At 32.8% G+C, this 26,800-nt stretch overlaps 1 protein-coding gene across 1 annotated transcript; it reads left to right on the forward strand.

Annotated features, from left to right (window-relative positions):
• Positions 1-378: 378 nt before the first annotated feature.
• On the forward strand, positions 379-15,894 carry LOC143572276 (protein SUPPRESSOR OF QUENCHING 1, chloroplastic-like). The gene is made up of 29 exons (XM_077057478.1): positions 379-405; positions 4,429-4,787; positions 5,786-5,886; positions 6,021-6,077; positions 6,157-6,251; positions 6,506-6,605; positions 6,947-7,005; positions 7,635-7,759; positions 8,061-8,151; positions 8,408-8,495; positions 8,738-8,816; positions 8,939-8,999; positions 9,109-9,184; positions 9,467-9,577; positions 9,750-9,845; positions 9,935-10,057; positions 10,168-10,365; positions 10,443-10,547; positions 10,689-10,753; positions 10,845-10,938; positions 11,221-11,378; positions 12,459-12,508; positions 12,872-12,993; positions 13,157-13,264; positions 13,422-13,514; positions 13,994-14,030; positions 14,168-14,415; positions 15,308-15,457; positions 15,591-15,894. Exons 2-29 carry the CDS (start codon positions 4,436-4,438, stop codon positions 15,753-15,755), a joined length of 3,207 nt encoding a protein of 1,068 aa, XP_076913593.1. The 5' UTR covers positions 379-405; positions 4,429-4,435; the 3' UTR covers positions 15,756-15,894.
• Positions 15,895-26,800: the final 10,906 nt, after the last annotated feature.

The following is a 26,800-nucleotide window of genomic DNA, read 5'->3' on the forward strand; positions in this document are numbered from 1 at the left end:
ATAATTTGTATGCCCGATTATATAAATTAACTTTTTTTTAAATATAGGTTAAATGGGTCGTGTTCGGGTCGACCTGAATTTTTGTGTGTGCGGGTTAGTGTTGACATCTTTGACACGAATAATAATATGGGTCGAGTCCGGGTTGCACATTTCAACCCGTCAACCCACCAACCCGTTAACCCGCCAACCCGCCACGTTTTACAGCCCTAAATGAATTGGACAGAGAGAATAAGATGGAAGTTGTCAAAAGTAAATATTAAGAGAACCATTTCTGCAACACCACCGATAGTTTAGCAACCATTTAGCAACACTCACGAAAACATTTTAAACCATATAAACCTCCAACAACACATACACTTGATCCAAAACTCACAACTCCCTCCAAACCACACACACTCACAATGCCTTTGAAACTCTTAACAAATCCACTTCACTCATCATCCAATAATGTTTTCGAATATAGCATTGTGATATGCTTATTATTATCATTCCATGGTGAATCATCATTTTGTTTGTTCTGGTAGCTAGAAACCCTAAAAGTGAGCCTAATTGTATTCGGCAATTGCTGATGTAGTAAATGTTCCAATTAATATATACATATACAGAATGGAAGTGAAAGTGATGGTAGAAGAATTACCTGGAATTAGGAAAGCGTTGGATGAATGGGCGACGCAAGGGTTTAGTGTAAGAATGGGATTGACAACAAGAAGAAAACCTAATTGAATTTGAAGCAGTAAAAACCGAAGCCATACTGCTACTGCTGCTTCGTCGTTCAAGTTGAAGCAGGAGGAGGAGGATGTTGTTGTTGTTATTATCGTCGATTGAATAATCACTTGAATACTCATGCAGCTCAAGGATTCGAAATTCAATGAGAATTAATTAATTTACAGTCAGTCTCCCGGGGGAATATCAATCAAAGGAATGAATATATATGACGACTGTGTGTCTCGATCAATGTTATCTTTGGGACCTTGAGTTTCTGGCCTGATTAAGCAACGGAATAACCAAATATCTTTAAATTGTGACGTGCCTTCTTATTCGCCACTATTCTTATTCTTTTTGACTTTTTCATCTCCTCTTAATTACGTAATCTTGACATTTGGGCTTTTTTATTTCACGGAATTTGTGGGTATTTAAAGGAATTGGAACTAAGACGTTGCATATTTATTTTGTTAGAATTGGAATCTTAATTTCATTTTGGTGTATTCGGTTTAAGGAATTAGAATTGGAATTCAATTCTTCAAATTCCTTTGAATTAAGGAATTCCAAATCCTTCTAAGATGTAGAGAAATTCAAGATAATTCATTGGAATCTTTTATCAAGTCTTGTTTTCTTTGTTTTTTTACGAGGACAACGAATAAAACATTTTAACTTTTTTTATTTTTTTATTTTTTTTATCTTTTGAGTTATGAATTTTTTATTATTATTTTTAAATATTTTTTGAGGGTATTTTATCTTAATAGAAAACTCATAATAAAAATTCAAAAAAAAATAATAAAAAATCATAACGCAAAATATAAATAAAAAACAAAAAATCTAAAATGTTTTTGCCGTTATCCATGTTAAAAAATAACTATGCAAATTCTAATGTTTTTGTCAAAATCTAAAATGTTTTTGCCGTTATCCTTGTCAAACGAACACACATTAAGAATGTAATTGGATTTCAATTTCCTCCAATTCCAATTCCTATTGGAATATTCAAATTCCAAATCCTATGCAAATTCCAATTCCAATTCCAATTTCATTCCGTGAAATGAACGCGCCATTAAGTTTTAGTTTTTTTTTTCTCTTTTTAACAGCCAAATATATTATTTACAAATCATCTCTAATGGGAATGCGACCCTTGACTACCATAATACCATTTTAAAATTTTTAAAAGTAAACCACATTTGCCACCACATCAAATGATGTGAGAAAAGGTAACATCGTTTACCAAAAATGAGCTAACCTAACAAGGTAACATCGTTTGTTCTCACTGATATACAAACTTTGTTTGAAAAGGCTTAATAAAGTAAGCTCAGTTCTGGTGGTTATTTGGTTCACGAAAAGTTTTTAAAATGAAATTGGAATTAGAATGTTATATGATAGTAAATCATGTTTGGTTAGTTAATATTCCTGAAAAATTAAATTGAATTGTTTTTCTATCAGTTAATTCTTTTATGGGATTTCAACTTTTAACCTGTCGTTGATGGAAGTTCAAACTTTCCATTAGGATGTCATGTAATTACCAAATAATTATCGCATCTTTAAACTAATGGCGTTCACAAAGAACCTCATAGGTTCTTGGTAGAAAATAATTAAAGTCAACACCTAAGAAAGTAAACAACCATGTATTTGTATTTATGCTAAACAATGGAAAATGTAAGCTAGTAAACTAAAAAACATAAATAGAAATTTGAAATTCTCACTATATAATAAAAGATGTTGTTCCAATTTGATCTCTCTTTCAAAGAAAGCGCCTCTTTCCAACCAATTTGAACGAATCATAGTTGGGCACGGGTTCGGGTTCGGGTTCAGCTAGAACTATACGCTCCTCCATCATTAGGCTTTTAGATTGAGTACAGTGAAGTGTTTATGTGGTAAACATGTTAGACAATTTGACCTGCCAGAACCACTAAATGTTTTTCTTTATTTCTTGATTTACATAAATAATCAATTTTATGTTTTATTTTAATTATAGTAATAGTGGTATCATCATCGTACTCAGTAAATCGTACTAACAACAAAATTATGGTAGGGTCTGAGTAGAGTAAAATGCAGACAACCTTACCACTACCCCGTAATAATAGAGAGACTGCTTCCAGCGAGCCTCTGGCTCGATAGTGGTTTTGCATCAAGCCTTGGACATAAAACATAACACTCAACCATCGAGACCCGGCGAATTGGTGCATGTACCTTTGTCTTTCGGCTATCAACGCCACCACATGATGCCTGATTAACCTTCCGCCACTTTTAACGCTATTTACACAAAATTAGTAAAATAACGTCAAAATCAGTGCAATTTCTCTTTTGTCCACCCAATGGCCCACACATATATACATTATATGCCGTTAAAATTAGAATTACTGACGTCGTTAATAATTCAAGACTATCGTGAAAGATATCAACACAGAAGTTTTTGGGTGGAATACTGCAATGTTATTGTTGTTTTCTATTGTTGTCAAAGAATTTATAATTTAGTACATATATTTAGTTTTCTTTTTACAGGGATCCTATGATTTTTAAGCCTCTAACGTCTGTGTTATTTTCTTGACATATAGCCATATCGCTCTTGCCCCCTCCTAGTTAGTGGTTGTCAATTTTGAACTAGGAGTGACTCACTATCTTCCAGGATTGGCCACTTAAAATACGGTTATACACTTTATTTCAATTTATGTGACGTACAGAGTAATACTTCATAATTGGTGACACCGTCTCGCAAGAGAAGAGTTATTATTATTATTATTATTATTATTTTTTTTTTTGAAAATTTTCTTTTATTTTGGAGAATACCACATAAAACACATTTTTAAACGTTCTTAAAAGCTTTAACATAATCTTAAAAATCATGTTATTTTTGATAATTTTCTCTATAATAGGTAGGGGGTGTCAATTCTTGACATGACCCGAAACCGACACGAAAAAAACAGGTTTTGGGTCGACTAACACGACTCGTTTAAAAAACGGGTCATGTTCGGGTTGACCTGTTTTCTAAACAGGTCGGGTTTGGGTTGACATGTATAAAAATGGGTTGACTCGTTAACCCGTTTAATTTTTGATGTTTTAAAATTAATTTTATATTCCCTCCTTAGTGTTAAAATGTGTTGGAAAATTTAATTATTTTTCATTCCCCGTATTTCATTTTTAGGTCTCCTCTTAAATTATATTTTTCCCGAACGACACTTTTTAATTCTCAGCCAGAATTTCATTACCCAAGATGTATTTCTTCTGTCCATTCACCAATACGCATGAACATATCGTCAAATCTATCTATATCAAATCGACTCATGCTTATATTTCATTTGAATTTTGCAATATATGGTTTTGATTTTACTATAATTTGTATGCCCGATTATATAAATTAACTTTTTTTTAAATATAGGTTAAATGGGTCGTGTTCGGGTCGACCTGAATTTTTGTGTGTGCGGGTTAGTGTTGACATCTTTGACACGAATAATAATATGGGTCGAGTCCGGGTTGCACATTTCAACCCGTCAACCCACCAACCCGTTAACCCGCCAACCCGCCACGTTTTACAGCCCTAAATGAATTGGACAGAGAGAATAAGATGGAAGTTGTCAAAAGTAAATATTAAGAGAACCATTTCTGCAACACCACCGATAGTTTAGCAACCATTTAGCAACACTCACGAAAACATTTTAAACCATATAAACCTCCAACAACACATACACTTGATCCAAAACTCACAACTCCCTCCAAACCACACACACTCACAATGCCTTTGAAACTCTTAACAAATCCACTTCACTCATCATCCAAATCACACTTGTTATCAACCTCACTATCCTTCCGTAAACCTAACATTCTTCTCCCATGCCACCACTCTAAAGTAACCGTACTCTCGCGTAACAGCACTTCGCGATTCACGCTTAGGGCTACTGTGAAGGAAGATGTTAACGTGGAGGAGAAAGTAAGCACCGATTGGCCAAAGGTGTCCGCGGTGTTGTTCGATATGGATGGAGTCTTGTGCAACAGTGAAGAGGCCTCAAGGTTGGCTGGAGTTGATGTCTTTGCGGAAATGGGAGTGCAGGTTACCGTTGAGGATTTCGTGCCCTTTATGGGTACCGGTAAGGTTTCTGCTGTTATACATAAGTTAATTGGCCTCAATTAGTATTGAATAATTATTTAATTTTAGTAACACATTCATAGGGGTTTTGTTTCTGTTAAATTGCCCTAAATTGATATTGAAAAGTGCACTGGTTAGGTTTTAAAAGTAAAGTTGAAAACTATGCAGTTAATGCGCAAAAATATCGGATATCGGTTAATATCACGCAGAAATATATAAAGCAGTTTAACACTAACAATTCAGTATACTGTCATACCATTAACAAATTAACCTTTTGCAACTAACAAAACACTAACAGTTGTAGCAACTAGGGACTGATTAAGACTTTAAACACTAAAAATTGACAATTAAGACTTAAAACACTGATATCGGAAATATTGGTGATGTATCGGTCAAATATCGGTCAATATCGCCGATGTTATTGGTACCGATATTCTAAGCATATTTTGACAGATATTTCACATGGGGACCGATAACCGATATCCCACCGATATTGAATGCATAGGTTACAAAGTTATGAGTGAAGTGAAAATATGTTGCTAATTATAATCATTTTCCTATTGTTCAAAGGAAAGGGTAGCAACAATTTCCTCCTCATTTGAAAGTTATGATTAAGTTTTTCACCATTGTAATAATCAGGAATGATTAGCATTTTGATTAAAAGATTATTTAATTTCTTAATAATGAACGCCATCAACAGTCAGACGGTCAGACCCTTATACAAAGTTGTATGGGAAATCAAAATTTGATTTCATTTCGAAGAAGCATAATATTTATATTGGCTAATAAAGCACCATGGATTTTAGCACCTAATAAACTAAAATGCACAAGTACTTCAAAGTAGAATGTTTTATATGAATGAGAAGTCACTAGATTTGAAGTCTTACAGTTTGTGATAATAATGTTTTTGTACTTGTACTAGACTTTCTTTAACTTTAACTTCTCTTTTACATTCCTATACTTCTGGTCGATAATTGAGTGTTTTAATTTTTGGAACAGGCGAAGCAAACTTTCTTGGTGGTGTTGCTAAAGTGAAGGGTGTTGCAGATTTTAACCCTGAGGCGGCTAAGAAGCGATTTTTTGAAATATATCTAGATAAGGTGATTGAACTACAACATTTCTTCCTCTTTCATATTTCTTGCATGACAAGATTTGTACTTTTATTTCCTAAAGTGAACACTTTTGTTTCGAATACCATTTAGCTAATGTTGAATTTTGATATCTTATTATGTAGTATGCAAAACCAAATTCTGGAATAGGGTTTCCTGGTGCACTTGAACTTATTACTGAGGTACTTTGGGCCAACAAATACAAATTTTGTACTTTTTACTTTACCTTAGTGATACATCTTCTAATTATGACATCATCAGTGTAAAAAAAGTGGCCTCAAAGTGGCGGTAGCATCTAGTGCTGATAGAATCAAAGTTGATGCAAACTTAGCTGCTGCTGGCTTACCATTGTCAATGTACGTTTTCTTCATTATAATTGATTTTTTTGGTTTAAGTTTTGCTTTTACTTGCTACCAGATATCTGTTCAAATCCACCATGCTAAATCTCATGATCATAATTTTTTCTCTTTTTGTTACTCTCATTTAATCATCTTTAAGGATTAAAGTGATTAGAAGTTCATTATCAACAAGGAGATTTACCATCTTCTTTTTTTCTCGAATCTTAATAGTGGTACACATTTTCCAGCTTATTTTAGTTTCATCATATCAGGTTTGATACTATTGTTTCCGCTGATGCTTTTGAAAACTTGAAACCTGCCCCTGACATATTCATAGCTGCCTCCAAGATTTTGAATGTCCCGCCAAGTGAGGTAAACCTGTGTTTTAGGCAATTTATCTTCTATTTTTCATGGGATCTCATTTCAGGCTATCATATTCTATTCCCTTTTTATATGTTTTGAACAAATCCTGTACATAAGTTTGAAAGTTTCGATTGATATATATGATTGACATGTTTCTCCAAAATTATAAGCTTTAACTTGAAAATTTTCAGTTTTTCTCCTGTTACATTTTTCATAAGGGTAAAATTTCTTGCCTTGAAAATTGAGTTGAAACCTCATTTGGGCACATTGATATTTTTATCTTTGTGTAGGCTATCTTTTTTTTTTTTTTTTTTTTGCAATATTATTTATATTCCCACTTATTGTCTCAGTGTCTTGTAATCGAAGATGCATTAGCTGGTGTACAAGCTGCCCAAGCTGCACAAATGAGGTAAAGCTGTTTGATCTTTCTTCAATTCAAGTTATCAAGTTGATTTGTCAGCACATATTCACATTTTTAACATGCCGAGTTTTATTGCACTTACTTTATGTTGGAGGTGGCAACTTTGACGAATTTACCTAAAACTGACCTATTTAAGTTATATATTATTGCCAAGTGTATTGAAATGCTACCTCATAAACTGAACTATAGTTTTGGTGGTATAGTTTCTGCGATCATATTTAATATATAATAATAAAAAGGTATATTGGTTTTTATTAATCCCAACTATTGCCTTTTGGTCAGTGCTGGTCCCAACTAACGAATTGGCTGACGGTCCCAACTTTTAACGTATTTGTTTCTAAAGGTCCGCGATTAACGGAATCTTAACACGTATTTGCAAAAAATGTGACTTTTCCGGCCAAAAACATTTTTATGGCGACCTGCAACTAACGGCGTTAGGATGCTGTTAGTCGCGGACCGTTAGGAACAAAAACGTTAAAAGTTGGGACCGTTAGCAGCCACTTCGTTAGTTGGAACCGACAGTGACCAAAAGACGATAGTTTGGATATACCTAATAAAAAAAAGGTGTTGTTTTAAGTACATATAAGTATAACCTTTAGTGCATATTCTTATTGCAGGTGCATAGCTGTGACAACAACATTGTCTGAAGATACCTTAAATGAAGCTAAACCATCACTGATCAGAAAGAATATAGGAAATATTTCACTTGAAGATATTCTTGGTGGTGGCTCTAGTTACAGTAGTATGTAGTTCTGAAAATGATTTTGTAACTCCATTTTTCATTCAAATTATTGACATTACTTTTCAATGTTGATGCTACTTTCCATTCAGTAAGCAAGACTTGTTTATGCATTGTAATGGATGCTTGTTACATTTGATGTTTTCTTCTTTTCTGTTGAACATAACCTGAAAATTGCATGATTATTCATTTGTATGTATGCTCTGTGATTTGATAAGTTTTTTCTAGCTGCTAATATTGATATACAGTGAGTAATTTGATTATTATTTGGCCTCATATAGTCCTTGATGACTGTACATTGCAGATGCAAAGATGCAGGGTTCTCAATCAGTAAACAATTCAGAAGAAATGTCATCTGTGCTCAAGGAAAATACAAAGGTTTCCTCTGTTGGTGGGTAAGGCAATTTAATAAAAAAAACACTGATGAGTTATTTATGATGCCATGCTATTTAAATTAAGCATTTGTTCATTTTAGATAAAAAGTTCTCTTATCTATCTTCACTTATTTTTTAAATTTTATTAAAGTTCATATATTAAGCCAGTAATTCTGACGAGTAGCTTTACTCATGCAAATTATGTTGCTTATGCTAGTTATCTGAATTATGCTAAAGGCTATTCAATATAACGGTTGCAGAACTAATCTACAAACAGGCTGCAGGGTACGCGGCGACAACTCATAAGATATGGAAGCTTGGGAGTTGCACTATCTTGTCTCTATTTTACAGTTACAAATATGAAGGTAAGGTCGATTTGGGTTATGTTTTATGTTTAACTGTAAACTGGTTAACCTGAATTAACTATGAAGGGAACATGTCAACAAGCTCAAATTCATTGAAAGTATAATTAAATGCATTAAACTTCCTATTATAATTGCTTTACTAAAAAAGTTTAATATGTATTAACTTATTAGAAGAATTAAAAATTTCTAATCATGTTAAAAACATTAATTATTAATTATATTGTAACTTTGGGTTATCGCAGGCTATGCAATATGCATCCCCAAAGGCTATCTGGAACTTATTATTTGGGAGCAGCAGTCCACCCTTTGGACAAAGTGAAGGTTTGTATCTGTGGTGAAAGCTTCAGTTTGATGTTATGATATCAGCATATTTACAATCTGATAAGACATGTTACAAAAATTCATATTGCTTTAATTTCCGAGTTGGTTTCTTTGTCATGCAGATGGAACTCGCTCTACAAGAATCCAGCAATTTATTAATTATATATCAGATGTAGAAAGCAAGTAAATAAGACTTCCCTTTTGCTTGCTACAATAATTTTCATATATTTGTTAGAGCTTCCTCATTTTGAACTTTCCAAATGCTGAACCTTTTTGTGCTGACACTTGAAAGGGGAACCACAACACAAGTTCCTGAGTTTCCATCTAAACTTGATTGGCTAAACTCAGCTCCTCTTCAGCTACGTAGGGTAAACAATGTTTTCTGTTGTTTATAAAATGGCTTCACATGTTTATGCTTTCTTTTCGCCTTTTAGAAAATAGCCATCTTTTCTGGTAGTACAGCGGATAACTTTTTACTTAAAACTTCACATGTATCTATTCTGTTTTAAGTATTTTGATTAGTAAACAAAACCTAGAAGCACTAGAGATCGTTGGAAAAAAAGTGTTTTCTAAACGTGAAACCTTTGCTTCTTTGTTTTTGAATTTAATATATGAAATACAAATGTTAAACGTGTGTTGCTTTTGAACAGGATTTGAAAGGAAAGGTGGTTCTGCTGGACTTTTGGACCTATTGTTGTATAAATTGTATGCATGTGCTCCCTGATCTGGAGTTTTTGGAAAAGAAGTATAAAGACATGCCGGTAAGTGTATCATATCTGCTAATCAAAGTATGTATGTGAGTTTTAGAAACTCAACATTACTCAACCCTTTGGTTTTAACTTTTAACCAGTCCAGAATTTAGTGTGAGAATAGTAATAACGTTTATATCTACAAGTTATAGCTACATAATTATTAATGTTTTCTTTTGTGCAGTTCACCGTCATTGGAGTGCACTCTGCCAAGTTTGACAATGAGAAAGACTTGGAAGCGATCCGGAATGCTGTACTACGTTATGGAATAACTCATCCAGTACGCTATTAGTTTATTGTATGTTACCTTATAAATCATTTTCTGTTATTATTATTGCAAGTAAATCTGCGACTATCATATTGAACCAGGTTGTTAATGATGGAGATATGTATATGTGGAGAGAGCTAGGTATAAATTCATGGCCCACATTTGCTATTATTGGACCAACTGGTAAACTCCTTGCACAGCTAGCAGGTGAAGGCCGACGGAAGGTATTGATTTCTTGTTATGTTACATGCATACATGTTTCATTATCTTCATTGTTATGTTTGGATCAGTTAATTTTATTATTTATTATGTTTACATGACACCGTCTTAAAAGGATCTTGATGATTTGGTGGAAGCAGCTCTGTTATATTATGGAAAAAGAAAGTTATTAGACAGCACACCGATTCCTCTAAATTTGGAGAAGGATAATGATCCTAGGTTGTTAAAGTCACCGTTGAAGTTTCCTGGAAAGCTGGCAGTTGATGTATTCAACAAACGGCTCTTCATTTCAGACAGTAACCATAACAGAATAGTAGGTTACTTTATAATAGTGACTGTTTATTTGTTATAATTTTCAAATTTGCAAATGTAATTTGGACTGAATTTCAGGTGGTAACTGATCTGGATGGGAATTTTCTAGTTCAAGTTGGGAGCAGTGGAGAAGAAGGTCTACATGATGGCAACTTTGATACTGCAATGTTCAACCGCCCACAGGTCAACCTCACATATAACATCTCACTTTTTATAAATCTCTTAATTGGGTGTGGTTTAATAATGTGTCTGGGCTTTTCATATACCATCATGTTTTTGTTGATGCAAAAAGAGTAACTGCTTATGTTTGTTTTCATTGTGTAGGGTTTGGCATACAATGCCACTAAAAATCTTCTTTATGTTGCGGATACAGAGAACCACGCTTTGAGGTAGAATACTATTTTAATTGTACATATATTTATTGTTACATAAAAATCTTCTTTTATTGCTCCTCAAGTCCACATAATTTTGGTTTTGTAGGGTGATTGATTTTGTAAACGAGAATGTGCAAACTCTGGCTGGAAATGGTACCAAAGGTTCAGATTATAAAGGGGGAGGAAAAGGAACCAGTCAGGCAAGATTTATGAGCATTATCTTATCATAAAGTCATAATTATAGACTTTATTAGGTTGTTAAACTCTGTCTTCGTTTATGATACGCTAAACATTTTCTTATGGTTGCACATTGAAATATTTCTCCTTCAACTTCTTTACTTTGATACCATATTTACTTTAGAGTAGACTTCCAACAAACTGATCAGACTTGGTACATATAATAGAATGAAAATCTAGAAGAAAGCTTTTATATATATAAACTGTAGGCATTATCTTAAACTAAATATGATGATGGTTTTCAGCTTTTGAACTCTCCTTGGGATGTGTGTTTTGAGCCTGCAAGTCAGAGTGTGTTCATTGCAATGGCTGGTCAACATCAGATCTGGGTGCATAGTACACTAGACGGAGTTACACGGGCTTTCAGTGGTGATGGTTATGAGAGAAACTCAAACGGGCCAAGGTAATGTACGGGTCTTTTCAACAGTTTAAACGTCAGGCTGAGTTGGATTGACCTGTAACACTTTTTTGTCAAATGACTTCTTTGCTTTTATGCAAACTTTTTACGTCCAGATGCCAAATATGCTTACAAAATGTTATACTATTTCAGTAAGAGTAAATTACGCTTTTGGTCCTTGTGGTTTGTTGTGTTTAGCCCTTTCTGTCCAAAAATGAATCTTTTTGAAATTTATGCCCTTAGGTTTATACTCTATAACACTTTCTGTTAAATTTGATCATGCGCTCCTCACACGAGGGCGTGCACGGGTTGGTTATTATAACTATTTATTATTATTATTATTATTATTATTGTTATTATATAATTATAATCATCATCATCATCATCATCGTACTCAGTATATCCCACCAATAGCAATGCTATGGTAGGGTCTGAGGAGGGTAAGATGTAGACAGCCTTACCTCTATCCCATAGGGATAGAGAGGCTGCTTCCGGTGAGACCCCCGGCTCGATAGTAGTTTTGCATCAAGCCTTGGACATAAGGCACATAGCACTCAATCATCGGGACACCGACTGATCGGTGCATGTGCCCTTGTCTTTCGGCTATCAACGCCACCACATGATGCCTGATTAACCTTCCGCCACTTTTAACGTTATTTTCACGAGATTAGTAAAATAACGTCAAAATTAGTGCAATTTTACTTTTGCCCACCCGAGGGTAAAAGTAAAATTGCACTAATTTTGACGTTATTATATAATTATAATGAGTATAATAATTATTTTATTATTATCATTATTGTTATTAATTTTATTAATATACTATCAATAAGAATATAAAAAATATAGCTTTCATTATGCACATATAACTATAACCGGTGTTAAAAAAATCGAGCGAGCTTTCCTCTGCTCGTGCTCGGCTTTGTATACAAACTAAACCAAGCCGCCCGCTCGTTTACAACCGAGCCGAAATGGAAACGAGCCACTCGCTCTTTGTTGTTATATATGAAAATTTGTTTTATAATAATTAGTTACTCTTCTTTCACTTATTATTTCTAGTGTGTTATATTTTTCTTTCAATTGAGACAGCTCTTCGACAACATCGTTTGCACAGCCATCTGGAATATCGTTATCGCCAGGTAATTGCTTACTGTAAAATGTTGGTAAATCAAGAACATACAAACACACAATATGATGAATAAGAGATGAGGAAAACAAATAAACTTTCTTATTGATCGATCTGAGTTTTTTTACAATAGGTTTGACGGGTTTATATAGCCTCCAAAATAACTGTAAAACAGTTATTTACTTTCAATTGTACATATTTGTCACACTTCTACTTTTACAAATGCATAAAACATTTTAAACATACTTTCTACTAATGGCACATGGACACCTATATTTAGTTTAACTTCCAATATAAATTCATACTTAATTAGTGCAGATTTGTGAGCTATGTGAATACCTTGAGTTTATATTGTGGTTAACTGTTTCTGTTGTAGATGTGAAAGAGGCATATATTGCTGACAGTGAAAGCAGCTCTATTCGAGCACTCAATCTTCAAACAGGTGGATCAAGACTACTAGTTGGTGGTGATCCAGTATTTTCAGACAATTTGTTCAAGGTATATCTTCAATACACTACTTGTATCTCATGTTAACAGGTCAAAATAGATACCTTTTTAGGTGCCCTTGCATTTGCATTTCTATTGGTTAGTTATTTTTACCTTTTTATTCACAAGTAGCAAATTTCCATCTATGCTTTGATCTACTCTATTACTATTATAGTTTGGGGATCGTGATGGAACTGGTTCTGAAGTGCTTCTTCAACACCCGTTGGGGGTCTTATGTGGAAAAGACGGGCAAGTTTATGTTGCAGATTCTTATAACCATAAGGTATGTCTAACTTAAAAAAACATAATAAATTGTTTAAATGGTAAATTTGCTATTTGACTTTTGTAGTCAAACACGCTACTTTTAAACTATAAAGTTGATTATATATATATGTCAAATGATGGAAATAGTTATGAGCTAATGTTTACATGTATTGTAGATAAAAAGGCTAGATCCAGCTACTAAAAAGGTAAGTACAATAGCAGGCACAGGGAAAGCTGGATTTAAGGACGGAGCGTCATTATCAGCTCAGGTTAGTAAACAAGAGCTTGACCCCTTGTATATGTATACATGTGTATACTATTAAAATCATAATCTTCTTTTTAATAGATTGTCTGTTAGCGTTTGAGTACACTTTGGGTAGCTTTCGACCCATTTTAAGCTGAATCAAGTTTTTATCTTGTACTAATTTGATATTAAGGTAAACTGTACGAAGTAGCAACTTTTACTTTCACTACAATATATAGCAACATACTTTATTTTTATATACAAAATCGCAAGCTACTTTTGATCTATTATTATTTATGCCTCTTACCCGAAACCTGTAAAGCTGATGTAGCAACTGTTAATGCTTGTCTTCAGCCACGTATATAAAATGCTGACATGGAAGTTAATATATTGATTCAACTAAAATAAATTATATTTTCTGTTATTATATCATGCTTATGTTAAAACTTTTCACCTACTTCAGTTTGTTTATTACATCAGTTGTTTGTTTATTGTATATTGTAGTTGTCAGAACCAGCTGGAATTGTTGAAGATGATACAGGTGATATGTTCTTCCGAATCTTCTAAACTTGTGTGACATTACGTTTAGGTGAATCATACTGAATTAGTATAATTAAATCATGATATGTTGAGATAGAATATAGTATTATTCTTAATAATTTTTCTTATATTTGTCAGGGAGACTATTTATAGCTGATACAAATAACAGTCTGATCAGATATTTGGATCTCAAGCAAAAAGATACACAACTTGTTACTTTTGAGCTAAAAGGAGTTCAACCTCCTGCACCAAAATCTAGGTCCCCAAGACGCCTTAGAAAACGAACTTCAGCTGACACGGAAAAAGTTGTAATCGATGGCGGTTCATCCAATGAGGCTAACTTAAAACTTACAATATCTGTACCAGAAGGCTATCATTTCTCAAAGGTTCTCTCTTTCTGTGTGTCCAGTCTCTGGTTGTATGTAAGGGCGTGCACGGGTTGGTTTTGCGCTCAAACCAAACCAAAATCCGAAAATTCGGTTTTTGAGTTTTTAAACCCGTTGGGTTTTGGTTTTCAGTTTTCACTACGGGTTTGGTTCAGTTTCGGTTTTGCCATTTGGGCTTGCAGTTTTTGGACTGAAAAAGGCCCAAAATCATGGATTTGGGTCTGAAACTTTAGGCCTAAATTCTTTTTGTTACATTTTTTAGGCTACATCATTTTTTTATTGATTAAGTATTTTTTTTAATTAATGATTGTATCATTTTTTTAATTGATTATTGCACATTTGGGCCTACATTTTTAGGGTACATCATTTTTAATTTCTTATAGATTACTCAACATTCAAAATTGAAAAAAATATAATCTATAAATACAGTTACAAGAGTCAGTTTATCAGTTTTTATGGCTTCGGTTTGATTATAAAGTCGGTTTGGCTTTTACGGGTTCAGTTATTTTTTTATCGGTTTTCGGTACCTGCAAAACCCAAACTGATCCGAAAAGTTAGTTTTTGAAAAACCACACAAAACTAAACCGTCGGTTATTGGTTGGTTAAGTTGTGTTGGTTATTTCAGTTACGAGTTGATTATATCGGTTTCATGCACACCCCTAGTTGCATGTAGTTGGAGAGTTAAATTTCAGTAGTTCGTCCCTACAATGTTATAATATAGTCAAAGGTGGCAAATTGGACCGGGTTAATCTTTAATGGTTTCTTAGAGACCAAAAAGTTCAAAATTGGCATTCATAAGTAAATCTTAGTGGTTCCTTTAACTCACACACAAACAAATCATATTAACTTTAAGCTTATCCTCACTTTAGTTATTTTAACTTTTAATATGCAGGAAGCACGCTCCAAATTCAGTGTTGAAATCGATCCTGAAAATGCAGCGGTTGTTGAGCCTTTGGACGGGAATCTCAGTCCAGATGGAACTGCCATTCTACGTTTAAAAAGATCCTCTCCTTCACCTATCACGGGTCGGGTTAGTTGTAAGGTATGTACTCCCCTATAAATACACTTGTTTGTTACTCTTTTTCTGCTCCTTTAACTAGTTTCCTTTTAGCCAAGTTTTCTTAACCTTAGTTCAACATGTTAATAAAATATAACCAAATATATGTATTGTGCAGGTATACTACTGCAAAGAAGACGAAGTTTGTTTATATCAGTCTCTTGTTTTTGAAGTACCGTTCAAAGATGCATCTCCAGAAAATGCCCCACAAGAAATTAAACTTCCTTTTGTTGTGAAGCCAAAATCAGCAGAAAGTAGTTTACAGCTGCCGGTTGCTAAATGACGAAGGCGTGTGAGTGTGTAATGTGAGGAAGATAATTGTTTAATGGGGTGTATGGGTGTCTATATAGACAATACATGTATAAATATTAGGATCTCACTGTATAGAATTACAGTTGCAAACTGTTTCTGCAGTCTCTTGGCATGCATTTGGTAAACAAATATGCTTAACTGTATAGTTGTGTTCTAATTGGTTGGTAGCAATTCAGAGATATATGAACGATTTAAGATTATCAGTTCGAGTAAGTAATTATCCATAAAATATAAAATTATATCTAAATTTAAGAAACTTATGAATTTTATAAAGAGAAATCTGCATTTTGTCTCCCTGGTATATGGACCAATTCGACAGGTTAACCACTGAAAAAAATTTTGCGAATTATGGACCACTGTGAAATTTCGGCGGGTCAATCTGACTCCTTGCCGTTAGTTGACCGTGAGTTGACTGACCAAAAACGGTGAAATTACCCTTTTACCTCTGAGTCTATAATTAAACCTAAAATTAAATATCCAAATTTCGTGTAGTGGGTGGGGTTCGAACCCTCGACCCCCGGTTTAACAACAAACAACACCAACCAGTTAAACTGAACTAACATTTAATAATACTACACAATATGTAATATATATTAAGCATTTGAAATAGTTTCCTATATATGCTGTATATATATATTCCGTATATATACTATGTGTATATACTCTGTATATATATGCCGTATATATATACGGATCGGGTTTTTTTAAACGGCTCGTTTTTTAGTAAACTTTTCGTCCGAATACGACGAAACGGCTCGTTTTTTAGTGTAATTTTAGCTCAAAAACGACGAAACGGCCCGTTTTTTAGTAAACTTTTCGTCTGAATACGACGAAACGGCCCGTTTTATAGTGTATTTTAGCTCAAAAACGACGAAACTGACCGTTTTTTAGTAAACTTTTCGTCCGAGTACGACGAAATGGCCTGTTTTTAGTGTGATTTTAGCTCAAAAACGACGAAACGGCCCGTTTTATAGTAAACTTTTCATCCGAATACGACGAAACGGCCCGTTTTTTAGTGTAATTTTAGCTCAAAAAAGACGAAACGGCTCGTTTTTTAGTAAACTTTTCGTCCAAAAACGACGAAACGGGCCGTTTTTTAGTAAACTTTTCGTCCGAAAACGACGAAACGGCTCGTTTTTTAGTAAACTTTTCGTCCAAAAACGACGAAACGGGCCGTTTTTTAGTAAAATTTTCGTCCGAAAACGACAAAACGGATCGTTTTTTAGTAAACTTTTCGTCCAAAAACGACGAAACGGGCCGTTTTTAAGTAAATTTTTCGTCCGAATATGACGAAACGGCTGGTTTTTTAGTGTAATTTTAGCTCAAAAACGACGAAACGGGCCGTTTTTTAGTAAACTTTTCGTCCGAATACGACGAAACGGCTCGTTTTTTAGTGTAATTTTAGCTCAAAAACAACGAAACGGCCCGTTTTTTAGTAAACTTTTCGTCCGAATACGACGAAACGGCCCGTTTTTTAGTGTAATTTTAGCTCAAAAACGGCGAAACGGGCCGTTTTTTAGTAAACTTTTCGTCCGAATACGACGAAACGGCCCGTTTTGTTAGTGTAATTTTAGCTCGAAAACGGCGAAACGGCTCGTTTTTTAGTAAACTTTTCGTCCAAAAACGACGAAACGGGCCGTTTTTAGTAAACTTTTCGTCCGAATACGACGAAACGGCTCGTTTTTTAGTAAACTTTTCGTCCAAACCCGACCGCCCGAACCCAACCGCCCGAACCCAACCATCCGAACCTAACCCGAACACAATTAACACAAACATATTTTTATATATATAACATGGACCCAAAATACATATATCAAAACACCCGAATTATAAACTTTGGGATTTCACATACATAACATACCAAATAATTAATTATTCACCCGAATTATAAGCTTCGGGATTTTATAAGGGTAGCATCCGGAGACGCGACCCAAAATTCCACGTACGGTGGAATTTAATTTGGTTATGCCGGCTAAGTCGACCACAAACCAACCCGTGATCTCTCGGACACGGAACTCAATCCGGAGCCGGAGACGGGGCCGGAGACGGGGAGGTGCCGGAGACGGGGAGCCGGAGACGGTGGGAGCCGGAGACACGGGAGCCGGAGACGGGGAGCCGGAGACGGTGGGAGCCGGAGACACGGGAGCCGGAGACGGGGAGCCGGAGACGGTGAGCCGAAGACACGGTGGAGGGGCTACGGGTTCGGGTCTTGGATGAAGATGTGAAGTGTTGTGTTGTGGATGGAAGATGGCGACGGTGGGTGGGTATATATATATGAAGAAGGAGTGTTGAGGAAGAAGGAGAAGTTGATGTGGGTAAGGAAGAAGATGTGGGTAAGGAAGAAAAGAAAAGAAGAGGAAGGTGGGAGTAATCTTACGGTGGAAGCAAGGAAGAAAAAAAATACCCGGTGGTCGGACGGCCATTTTTAGCGTCAACCTGGTTTTCCAAGCTTTCAAAAAAACTTAAAAACAGAATGGCACATTTTTATCGCCAAATTTTCATTTGTAAAAAGACCAAAACACCCTCCATCTTAACAGCCTTTAACGAAAATATTTAACGGTTGGGTACAGATTGACCCGCCGAAATTTCACAGTGGTCCATAATTCGCAAAATCTTTTTCAGTGGTTAACCTGTCGAATTGGTCCATATACCAGGGAGACAAAATGCAGATTTCTCTTTTATAAACCACATACTATAACTATTATTCAAATAGTATGCAAAATTTAAACACATAAATATTATTGTTTTCTAGCATACAATTCAAGATTATTAAGACAAGTATTTTTATATCTCTGTTTCAAATTAATTATGAGAATTTTCCTTATAAGACCCAAGAGATTCAAATATTTAAAAGCATTTCAAAATTAAAAAGAATAAGGGTCCAACATTCTTCTGTACCTTTTTGCCGTTTTGACCAAAGTACCGCTACCAGGAGTCTTTTTACTAGGTTATTCCAGACCAATTCTAAGTAGCCTTAGGTAACTCCTCTCTCGCTCCTTCAGCAATATTTAGCTCAACCAGGTTTCGTTTCCTACTTCCGGTGTATGGTAAAAAGAAACAGTTCGTAGTTGGAGAATTTCCTCTTTTTTAAAGTTAAAGGAAATTACTTCTAAATAGGAAGAACACTCAAAGATATTATAAGGAAAGTGAAAGTTTTATTTCATGATGTGTATTTTACAATGGAGATGTGAAAGAAAGTACTAAGGAAATACAAGCACACTCTTATTTTTAATACATGAAACTTTAAACACTCTTTTTCAAATTTTGTTGAAGGATCAATGTTTTTCTTCTTCCTTCCTTCCTTCTTTTGTAGGCTCATTTTTCCTTTTGATAGACTTTACATCTTTATCTTCTCTATCTTGTTTCCATGTGCCATTCTTTTCATTGAAATTTTCCATTGTCATATCGTTAAATTTGATGTTAAGATTCCTCATGGAAACTTGAACCTTTTATGAAAACTTGAACTTTTCTTGGTTTTTCTTTTCTCTTACATTCATATTCCATTTTGCAAATATGGGAACTCTAACATTTGGATTTATATGATCCATGCACTTCAACTTTTGTATGTATCCCATATTCTCATGAGAGTTTATCTATTATTGATTAAATCATATGATTTATAAAATCTTATTTTTATATATGATTAATAAAAATCTTAATCTTCAGATGATGTTTGACTCTTTTTTGGAGAATCAATAATCATATTATCCTTTTGCTTAGAACAAGTTGGACAAACATTATGCTGATGTTTTCTGGTTAAGCAAAGTTTGTATTGAGCTTGAGGACTTGATGCTATAATAACAGTATCCAAAAATTTGATTTTGTCCTCTATATAGTTTTTGGCTGTTGGAGAAGTTCTCCTTGCTGGAGCTATCATAACAGAAGAATACATCTTATTTCCTCCATAAGTTCTAAATTCTCTTTTAAAAATATTTTCTAAGGTATAAAGAACTATCTTCATACCAAGTGCTCTTCTGTAATGAATATCATTTTCATTAACACTTTGAAAAGTTTTTAATCTTTTTGTCTCTATATTGTAAGAAAGAGATGCATTAACCTTTTGTATTATAATAAGATGATATGCAGGATAATTATTGTCTTTATAAAAATCAGGCCCTGCAGAAAGTAGTTTTAAAACCATAACATCACTTGAAGTAATAGTAGAGTTATATAGATAACTATCCCTTATTCCATCCTTAACCCATTTTGGTTAAAAAGAAAATTCTGGAAAATTTGGTGATGATATATCGAATTTATTGATCCAAAATCATACCAGTATCTTATCTCTTTAGGGGAATTACCTTGCAAGTAATTGATTCTGGGGTAAACCCTAGTACAATCAACATATCTTATATCTGTATTTTTAAGGTTATATAAATATCCCATTTTAAACCACTGTTGCTCAACATGATCTTGTTGAGTTAGTATCATTTGAAAAATATTTCCAAAATTAGAAGTTTGTCCAAAATGTGGTTTAAAACTAAAATCTTTTTCTTTAGGTTCATCTTGATCAAACGTAAGATCTATCGTTTGTACTCCCTTTGAAGATGATGAGATATCCCTTTTTCTATTTTTACCTTCTTGTATATGGGAGATAAATCTATTTTTTCTTTTATTTAGTTCTTCACCAAAGATTTCAATCTCATGTTGTCATATTCATAGAAGACTATTTTTGAGTATATTAGAAGATAATTTCTTGTGATTAAATCTTTAAGGTCTAAGACCTTTAAGGTCTAAGACCTCTTCAGGGAGAGTGCTAAAGTAACTTAACATCTCTTTCATATATTTCATTATTTCTTTTATAGACACCACTTGCATATCCATGTCTTCAAGATATTTATCCATCTTTTGAGCTATTTCATGATCTTCCATCCCTAGTTAAAAAATCTGCTAACACATTTTTGTCAGATTTAATTATTTCTATATCAAAATTATACTCAGATAGTAAAGTTTGCCATCTAATTAACCTTTTATACTCAGGTTTAGAAGGTAAATTATTTTTTATAAAAACTTTTACTTGTGTATTATCAGTTCTTAGTAAAAATTTAACCGGTAATAGAAAATAATAAAAATTTTGACAACTTTTCACAACTGCTAAAAGCTCTTTTTTCGTTAATATGATATCTTGTTTTAGTGTCACTAAAAGTGCCTGAATAGTATCTACAAATGCTTTCACCAACTTTTTTATTTTTGAAGTAATAATCTATTTTTTTAAGTATCCCACTTCAATAATATTCTGAAGCATCTGTTTCTAAAATTAAATCATCGTTTTCTTTAGATAATTGTAATTTTGGTAAATTTGTACAATATTCTTTTATATTTTTCACTTGGTCTTCTAGGCTTTTATCAAAACTAAATATTTTATCTTTCTTTAATAGGTTTTGAAAATGTTTTCTTATTTCTGCGAGATTTTTAATAAAATCTGAAGCATAATTCAATATACCAAGAAAACTTTGTACTTGCCTTTTATCTATTAATTTGTTAGGAAATAATGTTGGTTTTTCAAGAATATGGCTTTAGAGCTCTATTCCTTTACCATTTATTTTTATCCTAAAAAATCAATATTATCTTTTAGTAAGCTAGTTTTTCGTTCATATAGAGCCAACCCATATTTTATACATAAATCTATAAATATTTCAAGATGTTTTAAATGAATATTGATATTATCATATAATATTAGAATAATATAAACAAAAATAAAAACGTAATTCTTAAATATAGTATCCATTTTTCTTTGAAAAATCTGTGGTGCATTATTTAATCCAAAAGGCATTACAAGCCATTTGTACTAACATTGAGGGGTGAAAAATGCAGTATAAAGAATACTATCATGATGCATTTTTATTTTACAAAATCCACTTTTACAATCAAACTTAGAAAATATCTTTTTATTTATAGTTCAGTTTATTAAACTTTTTTTATGAGGTAAAATATATCCATAAAAAAAGTATTATCATTTAATTTTTTATATTATATTACCATTATGGGCTTACCTCTTATGATTTCTACATGTTTTTTACCAGGAATGTAAAACTATGTGGGCTGTGGCTAGATCTAATTAATCTCAAATCTAAAAGTTCTTTTAATTGTGTGCTAAATTCTTTTTGATCTTCTGGATTATATCTCATGAGCTTTATTCTTATTTCCTTATCTTTATCTTTCATTTCTAATTTTGCTGTTATCTGATTTTTGTTCCAAAATTGTAATGGATTATCTGTATAACATTGTATTAGTTTGTGCTTTATATTTTTAATATGGATATATAAATTTCTTAGATTTACTTGATAGTCTAATGGTTTTTCTGGGTAATATTGTAAAATTGGGATTCCTTTTTCAAGTTTTGGGTTTGGTTTGTAGCCTATATCACCACGCTTATTGACGCGTTTTGTAAAATTAATTGGAAATTTTCTTCCATATGCATTTATTATTCTTTTAACCACTATTTGGTGGTGGCATTGTGTTTTTAATATTATTTGATATGCTATTGTATCAAAAGTTATCTTATTAAATCTTTCTAAAAAATCACTTCCTAACAGTGCGTCTGAACCTGAATCATAAAAGTAGAATGAAAGATATTTAACTAGATATGATCCTAACAATATTATTGGATTTCTTATTCCACTTCTTAAAGGAACTATACCTTTAGAAAAACTAATACCATTACAAGGTATTAAATCTTCATGGTATGCTTCTAAAAAGCATTCTGGTTTACAATTGCTTAATCCTGAACCACTATCTATGTAAGCTGCAAAATAATCGGCTTTATAATCTTTATAAGTGATTCCTATGGGAATATAAATACTTTTAGGACTTGTTATTTTGGTGTATATATATATATATATATTATTTTTTCATATCGTGTTAATTTTAACCCGTAAAAGGTTATTTGATATGGTTTAACATTTTCTAAAAATGTCAATCCTAACATAATTTCTAGTGTGTCGTTTCATCTTCAGTACTTATCAATAACCTTAATGGAATTTTTTCATCTTCAAATTTTATCATAGTTTCCACGGCTTCATTAATCTCATGTAGTTCACCATCAAAGTTAGTCTATTGGTGAGGTTCGTCTAACGGATATCTCTGTAAATTCTTACAAAGTTTGAAATTTATATAGTTTCCATTTGCACATGTATCTATTAAAATGTTTACATGAGAATATTTATTTCCATTAAAGTAGTCTCCTTGCATTTTGTAATTTTTTTATAGTATCTTCTATTGCGTTAATTATATTAAAAAACTACTAGAATTTGTATCTCTTATTAAAGGGTGGCTAACTACACTTTTATTTGAAAATGATAGTCTAGAAGAAACATGATTAGAAAATAATAATGGTTTATCTTGTAAATCAAGACTTAATGGTCTTGAATCTATTTCTTCTATTTTAGGTAAAGTAGGCGTTTGTATATGGCATACATCATTAAATAAAAGAGGAAAATCTATTGTGTCTTTTGTACTAAAACAATCGGAATGGTGAGTATTCGATATTGCATAAGAGATAGCATATGTAATAGAATATGGCCTATTTTGTTGTTTAAAGAAATCTTTTCTTTTAAAATCTTGTAATAAACTTAACGTTTTATCAAAATCTTTGTCTTGAATATGATAGGAAATTCTTGGATAAATATCAAATTTAAGCTTCCCATATTGTAAATTTCCTCTTAATATTCCAAGACATGCTTCTTCTCTATTTTGGATCCTATTGTCCATGATTGCTAATTCTATAGGAGTATCCATACCTTCTTTAAATGTGGATTTTATTATTATTTGGATGGCTCCAATGTGAACCCATCCTAAAGTATTTCTTATTTCTGGTCTTACTTTTTGTAGTTTTTCTTGAATATCTTTTTTAGATACTAAAGGTATCATAACTTTATTAGATGTTATATTAATATCTTGAGCTCTTTCTTGAATGTTTAATCCATAATATAAATGATGATCTCTAGGTCTTATTCCTAATCTTTATAAAGTATTTAATTTAAATCCCGAATAGTTTGATAACGAAAATTTTTCATGTTGTATCTACTTAAGCATTTTCTTATCTATTAAATTTTCTTGTTTATATTCTCCAAATTGTTCATTTTGACAATCGATTATGTTATTATCTATTTTACTACTAGAGGCTATATCCAATCTATTCATCTTCAGATGAGGTATATTCGGTTTTAATTAAAATAAAGAGTCTATTTCTTGAAAATCATTAATTGGTATAAAATCTCCTTCTATCATTTTTCCTATATCTTCATCTATTTCAAATATTTTAAGTTTCTTTTTAAACTTTTTTGGACATTCATTTGCATAATGACCTTTTTCACGACAAAAATAACATTTACATTCCTGTTTTTCTTTTATAAGTAGGTTTATACGTCTTCTTATATCCTTTTCTCTTATAGTATTTTGTTTTACGCTTTTTAAAATATCTTTTCCGAAAAGGAGTTATTTTCTTATATTTTCTTTTTATCTTTCCATAATAGTATGGACTATCACATCCTATCATTAAAGACATTTTTGGACTACTACAACATAAAGATATTTTTCTTTTTAATCCCTTACTTAATTTAGCTAATATAGCATCTCCACACCATTCACTCAATTTATCTCAAACATGAGTTATTCTTTTTCCTAACGTATCAGCTATCCCTGGATTATAAGTTTTTATTAATTTTTTCCCCAAGGGTCTGGTATTTTTGAAAAAAAAATGCTAAATAACTATTCATATCTGGTACTTGATTATATATATGGTAATAGTAATCTTGAAATACACAAATGTATATATCTATTTCAAATATGTCACATAATTGTAATTTTATTAAGGTTGTGGAGTATTTTTCGATAGTTGCTGGGTCTTTTATAATATTTTCTTTTCCACAAAATTCTAATCTAAAGGCTTCTACTGCTCTTGTTATTATAATTTTCTATTATGTCATCTTGTTCGAATATTGTTTTCTTCATATCTAAAGGTAAATTTTGCCAATACCTTAAAGCACTATTTATTAAAGTTCTTTCTAAGAATCCTTGAAGCATTTCAATATTCATTCTATTAACATAAACTGCTATCCTTAACGTTGTTTCCCATTTATCTATTGCTTCTTCCGTATTTTTTATACAGTCTACGTCTAAATATATGTAGGACATGCACATTTTATTTAAAAATAAAATAAAATAAACGCTAACGATACTCTCGTTAGTAATGGGAAATATTCTAGCACGATACCGTTTACAAAACTAAATAAATACAAACTTTTATATTCAAAATTGACATGATCCAAAGTCTTTAGCGGGTAGTTTAACAAGTCTTCATGTAGTATCATTGTCTTGTGTCTTCATCACATTTGATATTCGACTAAGCGCCTTTACTACAACAAAAAGCAAACAAAATGTTGACGGTTGTGGCTGAGGATTCGTGTCAAACACGAGTCCCTTAAAACAGATTTTGGGTCTCTACTAAAGAGTCCGTCTGTCTCCCAGTGTACAACAGCCGAAGCAGTATGTACTGTCGGGAAAATCTACACGCCCGAGGTTACATCGGGTATATCGATGTTCTTGAAAAAGAAATAAGTTAGAATAAGGTGGTGAAGGAATCAAGTAGAGATGCTCCTTTCTAACCATATGGATTTCTGAGTGAACACCTTTTTTCTAGTTCCTTCAAATGAGGCACAAAGCCAACTAATATATTCAAGATTTGAAAGAAAACAAGTGTCTCACTTAATTAGTGATTTAATGTAATAATAAAACTCATTAAGTGTCATCAAGCCACTTTACTCAAGAGTTTCACCAAACCAAGAGTTTTATATTATTATTACAATAATTAATTTCTATTCACATTTTCTAAATTTTCCAACAATCCCCCACATGAATGGAGACTGATCAAAACAAACACAATATATCCAATGGAACCTCGACGGTTGAGTATTGTAGGATAGGTAGGTGTTAGATTTGAATCTTCCTTTGTGAAGTATACTTAGTCTCCTAGCGGTTAGTAGACGTGATGTCCTTGAACTAACCCCCATTTGTGTAGACGACAATACACTTCACACAATACTCTCCCTAGCCGAGCACATCCCCTCATTGTTGTGTCCATTATGGTCCTGGAACACTAGCCTGGTTCTGTGAAAGCTCTAGAAAATGCTCACCCCAAAATTTCATTCGAAGCGACCTCACTTCTCTTTCACATAGGTGATTATCTATAAATCATTAAAAGCATTAAGGTTATGATGATTTACATAAATCATTAACCATAAATTTTGCTTAGCCTCACAACATGCCATTGTTGTTATAGGAATGGAATAGGAAGTAATTAAACTCCCTTTATAATTTAGGAGGATATATATATATATATATAAATATATATTAGCTTATATGTCAACTTAAATATCGGCTATGCCTCAACAGTGACCACCCTTAGATATATAATTAGGTTGTCCTGTTGAACTTAGATCTTGGGATCTCCATTCAACTAAGTTAGGTTTTCCTTCATATATCCTTTTTTTCATGGCCTTTCGTCTCATTCCACAACTCCATCTTTCATCAACCTTTGGGTTGTTGGATCCAAAACCATTATCTATGACTCTGTCAAGTCAATACTAGATAATTGCAATTAAGATGAGTTGTTATGACATGTTATTAACTTGTAAGTTATTATTGCCTCTAGTATGCCATATCATACATCTAGCAACCATTTGGCATTCGAGTCTAATCACTAGATTAGATCATTATGACCATTGTGTACTCTATGAGGTCACATGTTTGAAATGTTTAGGTAATAATTCTTATTGGTAAACCTTCCACGTTCAAATGCAAGATACCCCCCACATTTAAGTGTTATTGGATAACATCATCCAACTTTCAAATGGGGTAGAGAAAGGTTCTTCCTTTCCACACAAATTTGATAAATCATATCAATTACCATTTCTACATACTTCTAAAGAGTAGTTTCTTAACTGGCTTCCCCCAAATTTCTTGCATTTTGACATAGTTTGTTTAACTTTACTTATGAAGACAACTCGACACTTATGA

The sequence above is a fragment of the Bidens hawaiensis genome, unplaced genomic scaffold (genome assembly GCF_021521415.1).
Source record: "Bidens hawaiensis isolate Kalapana, Puna unplaced genomic scaffold, B.hawaiensis_p1.1 tig00025786_1, whole genome shotgun sequence".
Classification (NCBI taxonomy): Eukaryota; Viridiplantae; Streptophyta; class Magnoliopsida; order Asterales; family Asteraceae; genus Bidens; species Bidens hawaiensis.

Coding starts and splice junctions, on each gene's coding strand:
- LOC143572276 (XM_077057478.1), top strand. CDS start 4,436: ATGCCTTTGAAACTCTTAACAAATCCACTTCACTCATCATCCAAATCA. Junction 6,252..6,505: donor GCTGGCTTACCATTGTCAAT/GTACGTTTTCTT, acceptor TCATCATATCAG/GTTTGATACTATTGTTTCCG. Junction 14,416..15,307: donor AAGGCTATCATTTCTCAAAG/GTTCTCTCTTTC, acceptor TTTAATATGCAG/GAAGCACGCTCCAAATTCAG.